This window comes from Pezoporus wallicus, unplaced genomic scaffold, assembly GCF_028554395.1.
Source record: "Pezoporus wallicus isolate ANWC-B61680 ecotype Strahan unplaced genomic scaffold, APGP_CSIRO_Pwel_v1 contig_6978, whole genome shotgun sequence".
Classification (NCBI taxonomy): Eukaryota; Metazoa; Chordata; class Aves; order Psittaciformes; family Psittacidae; genus Pezoporus; species Pezoporus wallicus.
The window spans coordinates 2,543,092-2,556,356 of record NW_026637190.1 but is presented as its reverse complement, the minus strand read 5'-3'; the positions used below and the strand labels follow the sequence as shown (position 1 = coordinate 2,556,356).

At 56.5% G+C, this 13,265-nt stretch overlaps 1 protein-coding gene across 1 annotated transcript in view; it reads right to left on the bottom strand.

The window, feature by feature from the left end:
- Positions 1-13,265, bottom strand: part of SHANK3 (SH3 and multiple ankyrin repeat domains 3) — a 313,275-nt gene that overhangs the window by 32,350 nt on the left and 267,660 nt on the right. Inside the window, 4 exon segments of the mRNA XM_057403824.1 lie at positions 5,015-5,120; positions 5,848-5,975; positions 8,877-8,900; positions 11,535-11,615. Coding sequence (XP_057259807.1) covers positions 5,015-5,120; positions 5,848-5,975; positions 8,877-8,900; positions 11,535-11,615 — 339 coding nt within the window.

Here is a 13,265-nt window from a genome sequence, read left to right as displayed (position 1 = left end):
CAAGAGGGGTGGTGGAGGTGGGAATGATCTCTGAGAAAAGACAGAATCTGTCTGTCACAAACAGCATGACCCTTCATGTGCTGCCCAGGACCTCCCTCTGTGCCTGGTCCCTCTTTATGTGCATAACTGGAAGATTAAACTTCCATGACAAATCATGGAATCAGAAACAACCAGGTTGAAAAAGACCTTCAAGATCATCAAGTCCAACTGTTCTCCAGCACTGTCAAGGCCACCACTAAACCATAGAATCATAGAATGGTTTGGGATGGGGCAGTCACAGCTGCAATGGGCACCCTGTGCCAGCGCCTCACCACCCTCACAGGGAAGAACTTCTGCCTTACATCTAACCTGAACTTCCCTTTTCAGTTTGAACCCATTACCCCTTGTCCTATCGCTACAGTCCCTGTATAGTTCCTCTCCAGCATCCTTGTAGCCCCATTCAGACACGGGAAGCTGCTCTGAGGTCTTCAAGCAGCTTCTCTTCTCCAGGCTGAACAGCCCCAGTGTTCTCAGCCTGTCTTCCGATGGGAGGTGCTCCAGCCCCTGATCATCCTCCATGTCACTTAAGGGCCCTGTCTCCACGGGGTGTGAACACTTGCAGGGACGGTGACTGCAGCCCTGCCCTGGGCAGCCTGTTCCAATGCCTGAGCACCCTCTGGGGCAGGAATTGCTCCTCAGCTCCATCTAAACCTGCCCTGGGGCAGCTTGAGGCCGTTTCCTCTTGTCCCATCCCTTGTTCCTTGGGAGCAGAGCCCAGCCCCTCCTGGCTCCATCCTCCTGTCAGGCACTTGTAGGGAGCCATCAGGTCCCCCCTGAGCCTTCTGAACCTCCCAGGTCCCTCAGCTGTTCCCCATCACACTTGTGCTCCAGGCCCTGCACCAGCTCCGCTGCCCTTCTCTGGCCCCGCCCCAATTAACAGACCTGTTCCTTTGCTAACTGCCCTTGAAATTTTTTCCCTCAGTTCCCCTCAAACAGCATAAACTGTATCTTCACAGTGCAAGAGTATATGCGAAGAGCAACCCAACATCACCGGATCAAACTAGAGCTCAGTGCATGCAGAAATAGCCTGAGCCAAAACAGAGCCTCCAGTGACCAGCAGGACCAGCAAACAGCCCAGCCTCCCAGCACAAAGAGGAAAGTGGTCTGCAATGAGAGTCATGCTCTGGGGCGCATGCCTGAAGCAGCCTGGCAATGCCTCATGGCAACCCCTCTGCAGCTCACAGCACGCTTGGTGCATTGTTCATCTCCAAGGAGAACATAAAACCTCTCCATAATGCTTCTGGGCCTGTTGCCATAACAGCCTCAATCCCTGTGAGAATGGAACTGTGCATGTATTTGGGCTAGCTGATGAGGTGGCTCTCTCCAGAGCACTCCTCACTGTTTCCAGCCTTGTTTCCTCTGTGCAGGGATGACAGAGCAGCTCCCAAAGCCACCCGAGCTACAGCAGAAAGGTTCCAATGCCGTGGCTCCACTCATGCTCAGAAGCAGAAAAGGCAAATTGTGCCTGACAAATCTGGTGACCTTCTATGATGGAGGGTAAGTGAAGAGCAACTGTTGCCATCAAGCTGGACTTGTGCAAGGCATCTGACACTATCCTGCATGACACCCTTGCCTCTAAGTTGTAGAGACATGGATTTGATTGATGGTTGACTCGATAAATGAGGATCTGGGTGGATGGTTGCACTTGAGTTGTGGTCAATGGCTCGATATCCAAGAGGCAAGCAGTCACAAGTGGCACTCCTCAAGCATCTGTGTTGGAACCAGCATTGTTTAACAGCTTTGTCAGTGACATGGACAGTGGGATCGAGAACCCTCGGCACGTTTGCTGATGACACCGAGCTGTGTGGTGCAGTTGACACACTGGAGGGAAAGGATGGGATTCAGAGGGACCTGGACAGGCTGGAGAGGTGGGACTGTGTGAACCTCGTGGAGTTCAACAAGGACAACTGCAAGGTCCTGCACATGGCTCAGGGTTATTCCAAGGACAAACACAGGCTGGGGGACACAGGCTGAGAGAGCTGGTCTTCTTCAGCCTGGAGAAGAGAAGGCTCCTGAAGGGGAGACCTTAGAGCAGCTCCAGTGCCTAAAGGGGCTCCAGGAAAGCTGGAGAGGGGCTTGGGACAAGGGATGCAGGGACAGGACAAGTGGGAATGGCTTTAACCTGCCCGAGGGGAGACTGAGCTGAGCTCTTAGGCAGAAGCTCTTCCCTGTGAGGGTGCTGAGGCGCTGGCACAGGGTGCCCAGAGAAGCTGTGGCTGCCCCATCCCTGGCAGTGTTCAAGGGCAGGTTGGACACAGGGGCTTGCAGCAAGCTGCTCTAGTGGAAGGGGTCCCTGTCCGTGGCAGAGGCTGGAACTGGATGAGCTTTAAGGTCTCTTCCAACCCAAACCAGTCTGTGATCCTAAACTGGGTAAGCATCACCATCCTCTGGTGCATGGGGCTGGCATCAGCCCCAGGCAACAACAGAACTGGCAGGAGGAGGAAAGCCCACTGCCCGTCAGAGAGCAGGGAAATAACAGTCTTATGCTGGCTGCTGTGGCACAAAGCTTAAACTGCAGCTAGAATGATCCTGAGAACTTGTTTAGAAGAGGGGAAAGCATTGGGATTCACCCAGGATTGGGGAAAGACAGTCCTGGACCAGGATCAGGGTGAGCAGCCAGCCCCCTTGCTGCACTCACTGCCCTGAGCTGGCAGAGCAGGAGCTCGGCATCCTCAGGGACTGGTTGAACAGGCAGCACTTGCCGAGGTGCATCTGCCACCTAGAGGCAGTGCCTGGAGCCCGTCGTGGGTCTCTGCTGTGGGGACACAACTACTTCTATGTGAGCAGAACCATCCTCTGCAGCACCTGGAGATGTGCAGGGGAGCCTCAGCAGCATCAGGGCAGCTCTGCAGACTCCCAGTGTTTGCATCTTCCGATGCTGGAGCAGATGACGTGGCGGTTATCTTGGAAGTCTGACAAAGATGTCCTTTTCTCTCAGCCTCCCCACTGCAGTGCATTCCTGCACATTTTGTCAAAGCAATTCTCCCATCCTGCTTTTTCTGCAGCCTGTTGAGAGCCACCCATCTTTGCTCAAGAAATTTTTAGATGCAAACATGGAATCTTTTGATCTTTTATCACAAGGCCCTGGGAATCTAAACCAGTTGTGTGATATGCAAATACTTCAGAGTCTGTCTTCACCAAAACCCCAAACCACCAAGCAACCCCTGCTTATTTTTCTGCTAGTTTCTTACTTTTAGTAGTGATTTTTATCATGAAGTCAACTGACTGTGCAGCGTATGAGCCTGTCACTGTGGGTGTGAAATGACAGCTCAGGGAGGACGTCTAAAACAAGCCAATTGCCACCCCATTTCTACTGTTTGGCTATTTTCGATTTTAGCTTATCTGGAATTCCACAGGAATGAGCTGATCTATAAGAGGCACTGCTTCTGGTGTGCACTGGGGCAGGAAAACTGGAATAAGAAGTTGCTGGCCCCTCAACAGGAATTGCTCCCTTTGGGTGCAGACGGTCTCATGCCACTCTTGGATTGAGCACAGTGAAGAGCTATGTGTGATTTTAGGGGAGTGTGATTCATAGGAGAGGGCTGGAACAGCTCTGCTCTGGAGCCAGGCTGAGAGAGCTGCGCTGGTTCAGCCTGGAGAAGAGAAGGCTCCTGAAGAGGAGACCTTGGAGCAGCTCCAGTGCCTAAAGGGGCTACAGGAAACTTGGAGAGGGGCTTTGGACAATGGCCTGTAGGGACACCCCTCTGCATCTCATCACCTCTCTGACCACGTTTCAGTTCAGCTCTTGGGCATTACAGGAGCTTCTGACTCTGGATTTCAGAGCAGAAATTACCAGCAGCTTTACCAGCATGGTGTTGTCAGTCCACACCAGGGCAGCCCTTGAACACCCAATCTTTAATGTTTTAAAGATTATCTCTTCCTATTTGTTTTCCAGATGAATCATACACACATATGATTCCCTCTAGCTATCTATTACTCTCAGAGCAATCTCATGTGGGACTACAGGTACCAGCTGCCCTCATACGAACAGGAGCATGAGGCACATATGCACCGCTCTGTACTTGAAAAAGCACATTTTGAATACAAATCCTTGCAGTTTCCAACTAGTTTTTACACTCTTGCTGGGATCATCCTGCTCTCATCTGTAGGTCGAAGCAGAATTTATTTTCTGTTCACTTATTTTGTGTCTTAAACTCACAATCTGTTTTGGCATCACTATTACCATCCAGTGATGCCTTAGGGGATCACTTGACACACAGCACAGCACTGTTCTCTCTGCCCTTTCCCTCCTGCCCCTCAGCCTCCATGCGAGTGACCACACACACTCCTGCACCTTTAGACCCTACCAACACCCAGATAAAACACACAAAATCCAGACAGAAAATGAGAACCTCCCACAGCCATTGTGCCATTAGCCCTAGCTCACTGCCTTGTCCTCCCATCTCCCTCCTCCAGCACTTTCAGGTTTAGTTGCACCATAAACCTTTTGGGACACTGTCTAAAGATCCCAGCATAGCCCATGGACTTCATGTAGTCTGCTCCAGACCCTGCCTGCCCTGTTTTTCCTTATTCCTTTTCCCTGTTGTTCCCTGCTCCTGTGTCAGTCTGTGACACTCATGGTCTGATGCTCAACCACCACACGCTCACCACCTCACACCCCCCTGACTGCTCCATGGACTGACAGACACCCTGCAACCCTCATGTGCCAACACAGAGGTTGGACAGGTTCCCCTACCCCAGCAGTGCCATGAAAGGACTGAGAGGGACCCTGGGGGCTCCCCCCCCCGCCCACTCCTGCTCAGAGCACGATCAGAGTCAGAATCAGAACAGCCTTCTCGAGGCACAGGTGACCTTCCAAGCAGAGATCACATGAAACATCCCCTTTTCAAAGCTCTTTAGCTACAAGCCAGTGGAGAGGGTTGAGCCATTCCTGCTGATTCCTGCACAGGCACGAACGCTCTACAAGGATGTTCTATTCTCTCGAGGAAGGGATTTCCCCCCCAGCCTGCCTTACCTACAGATTTTGTCCGTGGAATTCCTTTGCGCAGTGACACGTGGGGCTTCTCAGCTCCCGCAAGGACCCCGGAGTGTGCAGCCATGCCCTGGCGTTCAAAGAGTGACTGCAAGAGAGAAAAGGGACATTCCCAGTCTCGATGGCAGCTGAAAGGGCACTTCACCTCAGACCACCCCATCCCTCAGGCAGCGGGTGAAGCTCTGCCACAGCCCCGGCATGGGGAGGCTTCCCAGGGACATGGATGGAGCCTTCCCCACCTCTGCCTTCAGCTGACCAGAAGAGCTGCCCCATCCAGCACCTCCCAAACTCTGCTAGTGCCCTTTGAAGGGCTAATCTTCCCTCTCTCCCCCTGCCTACTCCCCTGCCTGCTCTCAGGCCCTTTGTGTAGCTGCACAGTGCTGCTGACTCCAGCAGCAGTTTCCTCCCGTGGGAAGGCTCTACTCAGGCCACTCTGCTCAGAAGCTGCCTGTCCCATTTTACCTCCCGCTCCAGAAGCTGCCTCCCACCACTTGCAGCACTTTCCCAATCCAGACAGGCTGGAGCTGGCAGCCCCACTCCTACTCCCTCCATGCTTCCCCTCTTGATTCCTCCTCATCTCCAGTTTTACATCCAGAAAATCCCAGCCAAAGCTCTCCTGCTCAGCTTTCCACACTCCTTTCAGAGCAGCTCTTACGTCCTCCTCATGGCAATCCTGTGCTGGTGACCAAATGCCCAAATGTCCCAGCCACCCCACAGCCTCTCTCCTCCTGCTTTCCCCAAGGTCCCCGTCCCAGGTTCATGGTGCTGGTGCACCATGTGCCCCCATTCTCCCACCACAAGCCCTCCTCTCTCACACTGATTTCTGCTGGCGTGATGCGCCGGCTTGTTGGTCGCTGCTTCACAGTGGCTGCCCTGGAATCTGCTTCGACGATGTCTGCCCTCAGTGCTGGCTCGGCGGCTGCCAGAATCTCATCCAGCTTCTCTGGAAACCCAAACGCACAAGACAAGGGGTTAGCAAGGGCCAGCGCACCGAGGCAGCTCCCCAGCCACAGCCCTGCCCCTGCAGCGTGGCCAAGCTGGGAGTCATCTCCTGCAGGGAGAGTGGCTCCAAGGCCTGTTGAACACTGGGGTGAGGATGCAGCCGGTTCTCCCCTCCCCAGCCTAATGAAGGCTGATGAAGATTATGGAGGTGTTTTAGAGCCACCCACCCGCCACGATGCACATCCAGGCTCAGTTTTGGGACCTGGTGCAGTGGCACTGTGCCGTGCCATGCCATGCCATGTCGCACAGCATTCCCACCCCAGCTGCACGCTGCCCAGCCGGCCTGAGCTGTGGGGTCTGTGCCCAAGGGGACCACGCTTTGAGCAAGTCTCCATCCTTACATTAAAAGAGCAGATTTTTTGCCCAGATCTGCTGTTGATATTCAGAATGAGTTCCCCATGTTGGGTGAGGGAGGTGTGGGCAAGGGGAACCCAGTGCCGCAGGGACCACAAGCAACACAGGAGTCCGTGGGACTCCACAGGACTCAGTCAGACTCCAGCACAACCAGTGTGACTCCAGTGTCTGCCTGGGACAAACTGGGATGTTTCCTCTCCAAATGAACTCATGCACCCGAATGGCCCTGGCACGAGTAACCTGGCCCCTGTGCACCCCCATGTCCAAGGGTGCTCAGGCGGTGGGGCCGGTCCTCCAGCTGTGCACCACATCTATGCCTCACTGCTCGCCAGCCTGCAGCACTCTCACACAGCACCAGCCCTGGCTGTGACAGGGTCTTCTGCCTGGGACTGTAAAGTACCCCCAAACTTAGGACTTGTGGAAGGGCAACAAGCGGATGCTGGCCCCTGTCACCACTGACCCCCTCCGCTCCCTCTGATGGAGCCAGGCAAGGTCTGATGCAGCTAATGCAGGCTGTGGGGCTGGTGCTGTGGCTGCCCCAGCTTCGGGAGCTTCCAGGATAGGCCCAGTTCAGTCTGTGGGCTCCATGTCATAAATGAGTCAGCAGGCCCTGGAGCGTGGCCTCATGGTGCTGCACTGGAGCCGATGTAGCTGCCATGGCACTCGTCACAACTGGACCCCTCCACCTCCATGGCATAACCAGTGCTCTGTGCCAGTAAACTGCCCAGGGAACCACAGAATCATGGAATGGTTTGGGTTGAAGGGGCCTTAAAGCTCTTCCAGTTCCAGCCCCATGCTGCGGGCAGGGAAACCTTTCACTAGACCGTGGAGATGGGAGAACATGAGAAATGTTCTCTGCTCTGCCTGCGTTCAGGTTAAGACATATAACTTCTGGCTGTTGGACTTGGGACTATGAAACATCACCACTGTGGTGATGGCTTTGCTGGTCCTCAGGATATGGGTGCCCTGGGGTGCTGTGACCATCAGCCTGTGTTCCTCCTACAACACCCTGCCAGGGCCTGATGGGACTCATGCGTCACTTAGCAAACTAAAACTGAGCCCCAAGTGCTTCGGAAGCCCAGCCTAGAGGGGTGAGCCCTGCACGAACGCTGATGCCGAGCTGTCTTTGCCAAGAGGACTAGTCCTCTCTGAGGCCAGCACACTTGGGGGCAGGTATCCACCAAGGCCCTGAGGCTAAGGATCTGCAATGCTCCAAGAAACAGCTGGGGCCAGTTCTACTTCCCATCTCTCAATGCCATTAGAGCACAGGGAGACAAATCAGCACTCACTGCACTTTGTACCTGCTGTGCCCTTGCAGGAGGTGACAGAAAATCCAGGAGCGGACACTGTCTGTCTGGGCTGCTGGGGTGGGAGATGAGGAAGTGCTGGAGACACCTTCAAGAGAGAACTCCCAGAAATGGGTGGTTCATGTCCAAAGTGGCAAGAGCTCTCCACCAAGCACTTGGAGATGGCCATCTTCAAAATCAGGACACCCATGGTGAACTCCAGCTGATCATTCTGACTCATGGGACCTCTGCTTTGCCTCACCTTTGGGTACTGACACATTTGCTCGGTACAGAGGTCTGAGCAGGTCCCTTCAGAGATCCAACTCCCTCGGAGGAGGCCACAGAGCTGCTGCAAGGGCTGGAGCAGCTCTGCTCTGGAGCCAGGCTGAGAGAGCTGGGCTGGTCCAGCCTGGAGAGAGAAGGCTCCTGAAGGGGAGACCTGAGAGCAGCTCCAGTGCCTGAAGGGGCTGCAGGAAAGCTGGAGAGGGGCTTGGGACAAGGGATGTAGGGACAGGCCAAGGGGAATGGCTTTAACCTGCCCGAGGGGAGACTGAGATGAGCTCTTAGGCAGAAGCTCTTCCCTGTGAGGGTGCTGAGGCGCTGGCACAGGGTGCCCAGAGAAGCTGTGGCTGCCCCATCCCTGGCAGTGTTCAAGGCCAGGTTGGACACAGGGGCTTGGAGCAAGCTGCTCTAGTGGAAGGTGTCCCTGCCTGTGGCAGGGGTTGGAGCAGGATGAGCCTTAAGGTCTCTCCCAACACAAACCATTCCATGGTTCCATGATTCTATGCTGACAGGCTGCATGGCAGCAGGAGGAGAAGCAGTACTTGCACTGCTGGACCCAGCAAATACCGTGGCTGCCATTTCATCCGACTGAGCTAGAGGCCTGACCTGGGGCTGAAGGAGGCCGTGCTTCGTTCCCCACACAAGGGGACATCCCTGTGCAACGTATTTCCACCACGGAGCAAAGAAAGAGCAAGCACACTACCAGGAGAAGTCAGCCCTGGCTGGCAAATGGCCATTTCTGCCTGTGCCCTGAAGGATCCCAACACAATCAGGACAACCAGGGGATGTGACTGGTGCCGGTGCCTTGGGTGCACTGTGTGGGCTGTGGCCTGGGTGCTGTCTGGGCGCTGCCTGGGCACTGCGTGGGTGGCTGAAGGGGAAGGGAGGACCCCCAGGAAGTGCGGTTTGGTTTCACTCACCCCCTTTTCTTCTCCGCATGGAGGCTTGGAATCAAGAAACAAAAGACAACATGAATGGCATGCACAGTTCCTGCTTTCATTCCCAGCTCCAGCCTTGCTGCCTGCCTGCCGTGCCTAATCCTGCAAGCTCTACTGCCTCCCAGCATGCTGCAGGATCTGGCCCTGGCAGAGGAGCACATCCCGGCCTCACTGGGGCTCTGGGGATGAAGGCAGAGGAGCAGCACCTCGAGCATCCTCCTTGTACTCCTTGGAGGGAACCTGAGTGCTCATACGGGCCCCATGGGCAGGGACTGGCACCAGCTTTCCACCAGCCCCACCACAGGGACAAGCCCTCCTCCTCTTCCTCAGACTGAGAAAGCTGAGGGGAGGTGCCATGTCAGAAGGAAGTACGACCAGGAGGAGGTCTGGACAGCATTTAATGCCCAAGCCATGGAGTAAGTCTTTTTAAAGCTTTCCATCACTCCCTGCTCTCCAAGGCAGGAGACTGCAACCTGTGCATCTCCCAGAGCCAGTTTCCTCAGCACCCAGCAAATGGCAGGACTGCAGGACAGGAGTGCTTTGTTAGCAGCTTCCTGGGAATCTGCTTTTCCAAGGGCACTGGCACAACATGCAGCAAGAAAACATTATGGTACAGCTACAGTCACAAGGGATGTTCTGCAAGCTGCAGGACAGGGACAGGATCCAAGCGAAAAGGGGCAGGGACCCTCACAGGGGCAAAGCTCCCTGTAAGAAGCTGCAGGTAGAAATGTCCCTTTCCTCAACACCACTGTCCCCTCAGAAGAGGACAGCGGGCTCTAATCCTGCACAGTGCCAAGGCGTGGGGATGGGAACCTGCACAAAACCTCCCCCTTGGCAGTAAAAGCTGGAGGATCAACACCAGAAAACAAAGAGCGGGAGGAAGAACCATCCCCATTTTCCCTGGGATGTCTGCTGGGCCTGGCTACAGCTCACTCCTGATCCACAGGACATGAGGCAGGGACTAACCACTGCAGTTCCCTGGAAAGTCCATGGACTAAGACCAGTCACTAGCTACAGTTCTCCCCCACCAGCAGACATGGGCAGCTGCTGCTCCTGGTCCCTCTCCAGATACGAGAGGCAGCGAATAGATGCAGAATCCTGAGGCAGACCTGGAGGACTCATCTTTAACAGACTCGCTGGCAGGGCTGGTTCTCCGCTTTTCGTGACTTCTCTTTCCACCAGCTCGCCCCCCCTCGAGCCCAGCAGCTCTGCTTCCCAAAACACACATACAGGGCTGTCGTGGCCATGTCCCACTGGCTGGGGGCCTGTCCCCCAGTGAAGGCACCCGCATGACACATGCCAGGCTTCGACTGGGGCCCTATGTTCACCACAGATGGGCACGTGCTGCCAGGAAATGTGTAACGTGCTGCCTGTGTGTGCCAGTAGCCACCCTCATGCTGGTAGGAACTGCTCTCAGGGCCAGCAAGCGAGAGAGAAAACATGAACCCTGGGGTCTGCGCTATGTCCGTGCAAAAGAAAGAGCAAAAAGTGGAAGAAATAGGCTATTCTGAAGCCTCTCCTAATGGCTACCAGCAAACACAGTGCCTTCAGGTTTAGGGATAAAGCTCTGGAGAAGTGAGAGCGGGCTGGGGTGAAGATCAAGGCAGTGGGCTCAGCAAATAAATCACAGTGGCCATCAACCAGCTGATGCAAACACTAAAATGCTGAGATTTGTCCCTTCAAACCCATATTTGAGTATGAGCCAGAGCCCTAAAGGTCTGTTCTTTCAGGAGAACCCCACAGGGTTGTAAAGCTTGGACGTGCCGGTAGGACAGGGAGTGGACCCCAAAAAACAGAGGGGTAGTGGGGTCTCCATTGAGGCTCATGCCTCTCGGGTGGTTCTCCTGCCAGGCAGGACAGGAATCTGCCACGCAGAGCCCCTGCGCCACGGCCAGCGAGCGCATCTGCACCCATCACCGTGTCTCTGCATGGCAACACCATCCACGCAGCCAGCCGCAGCGTGAACACCGGCACTGCCATGGCTCTCCACTGGTGGGGTGCTACTGGGGGGAACCCAGTGCTACTGGGAAGGTGGGGGCTCAGTGAGGTTTCCAGGACAGCTGGGAAGACTGAGGGGCTCTGGCACAGGGCACGGGGAAGCAAGGATGGGGTGGGGGTGGAGAGGCTTTAAGAGAATACAGGAACATGGAGATGGAAGCTGGGATACCAAGGCATCTGGAACCGTGGGCTGGCTCTGTAGTGACAGCAGAACGTGTGAGTGTGTGCGCACGGTCGTGTGTGTGTGTAAGCGGGAAGTGCCGAGGGGGGGTGCAGCTAATCCGGCAGGGAGAGGAAAATGGGAACAAGGAGCTGTTTGTGGTGCAGGAGGAGCAGGGAATGGATGGACAGATGCTCTTCAGGCACATGGAGCCTGCCGGAGAGGCAGCATGGAAGGGGTGGGCTGGCTCTATGGGGGGTCCTGCACCCCTACGATGGGCTTTCAGCCCCACTGTGTCCCATATGCTGCTGAGCACGATGGAGACCTGACAGCAGGAGACGCGTCGCCTCGTGCTCGTGCTCCCACTGGCAAACAGGTGCTGCTGGCTCCAGGCACAGCCCCGCGCGCTCCCTGTGCTCCCGGCTCCACACACGGCCCCGCATGCTCCCCCTGCTCCCGGCGCGATGCCCACCGCCGCTTACCCAGCTCCTCCAGCTCCGCTGTCATGGACTTGGAACGCAGTGTCAGGGTGGTGCTGGGCGCTCTCTTGGGAGGCGGCGGAGCTGAAAGGAAGAGAGACGGCATTTTGCATTTCTTGTCCAGGAACTTACGAGGAGTGGCCAGATGCAGGTGCCACTTCTTCTCCACAGCCTGGATCTCCTCGTACTCGCGGGATGAGGAGTCGCACTGCTGCAGGATCTTATTGAGGCTGCGCGTGGAAGCAAACTTCTTCATGGTCTCGGTAGCACAGTCCCGGGGCACGGGGCCGGCCCCGGTGTGGAGGGGCCAGTGGCTCCCGCAGGCCCCCTCAGCAAAGGAGGAGGAGGAGAGTCCAAGTCATGTCCCCAGCTGTACCTGCCCCCCTGCAGCTACCGGAGATGCTATGAACGCCTCTTGCCGATTAGCTGTGTCCCAGGCAGCTGCCTGCCTGCCTGCGGGACTCAGCAACCAGCTCTGATGGCTGCTTCCCCTCCGCACACGCCATGGGTGGAGGGTAGGAGGCAGAAACGCATCCAACAGGCCAGGGCTCAGTCTCTCATTCCCGCCTCGGCACGGCACATCCCGGCGCAGCACAGCACAGCCCAGCACAGCCCAGCATAGCACAACCCACCCACCCTGCGCTGCGTCCGGCCCGAGGCTCCGTGCCCTAGCCAAGGGCTGGTGGTGTCCGGCGGCTTATCCCCAGGGGCTGCCTAGCCTGGCCGGCCCGCAGGGCTGCCCCTGAGGCGCTGCATGCCATGAGCCCACCGAGCAGAGACCAGTTGAAGGCTCTTTCTCTTCACTTGGGGCGCCTCCTCCTCCTCCTCGCTGACAAGGCTGGATTCAACGCTCAGGCATTGCCATGGCAACCGGAGCTCCAGGCTTTGCCTGCATCAGAGACCCCATCAGGGGCGGATTCAGCCAGAAAACGCCAGTCCCACACAGGCCTCCATCTCCCCCAGAAGAAGGGGGGGACTGAGGCGGGGGCTTTTGCTGTGGTCCTGCAGTGGGGACGTGGCTCCGGTCCCCGCACCCTGTTTTGAAGAGCGTCCGTCCAGCTCCGTTGGCTCAGGGCAGCAATGGGCAGCGACAGTAGAGACAGGCAGCGATGGACAGCGACAGGCAGCAATGGGCAGCGACAGGCAGCTGCTCACTGGCTGCAGGGCTGGAAGCACCAGGAGGAGCAACAAGCAGTGATCCCAGCACCGATTCCCTCAGCCTTTCCCACTGACTCGTGCTTTCATGCTGTGACAGTATAATTGCAGCTCTTGGTGTCAGCGCAGAGCTGCCTCCTCCCTCCCCACGTGCCTCCCCCCCCCCCCCCCCAGGCTCTGCCCCACAGCTGCCTCCCCACACACCCCACAGGCTGCTCCCAGCCCTGTGCTGCCAGCTGCCCTAGATGTGCTGCTTCCTTCCATAGCTGCATGCCATGATGTGTCTCCGCTGCATACAGCTGACAGCTTCCCATCTAGCTGCCCTCCATATTGGCCCTGCACTCCTCAGCTGGATGCCCAGCAACCCGAGGGCTGCCCCGCAGGCCAGGAGCACATAAGCCCACCACCAAACTCTCCTTTAGGCCTCGCTTCTAGCCAATGGTCTCAGCTCTGCCCTGGGAACGGCAGGGTGAACCAGAACCTTCTGGGGGCCCACACATGCCCAGCAGCCCCTAGACTGGCCATGACCACAGAAGAAACCAGGCCATGGGCAGCTCCCAGGCACGGCAACTGCCCGAG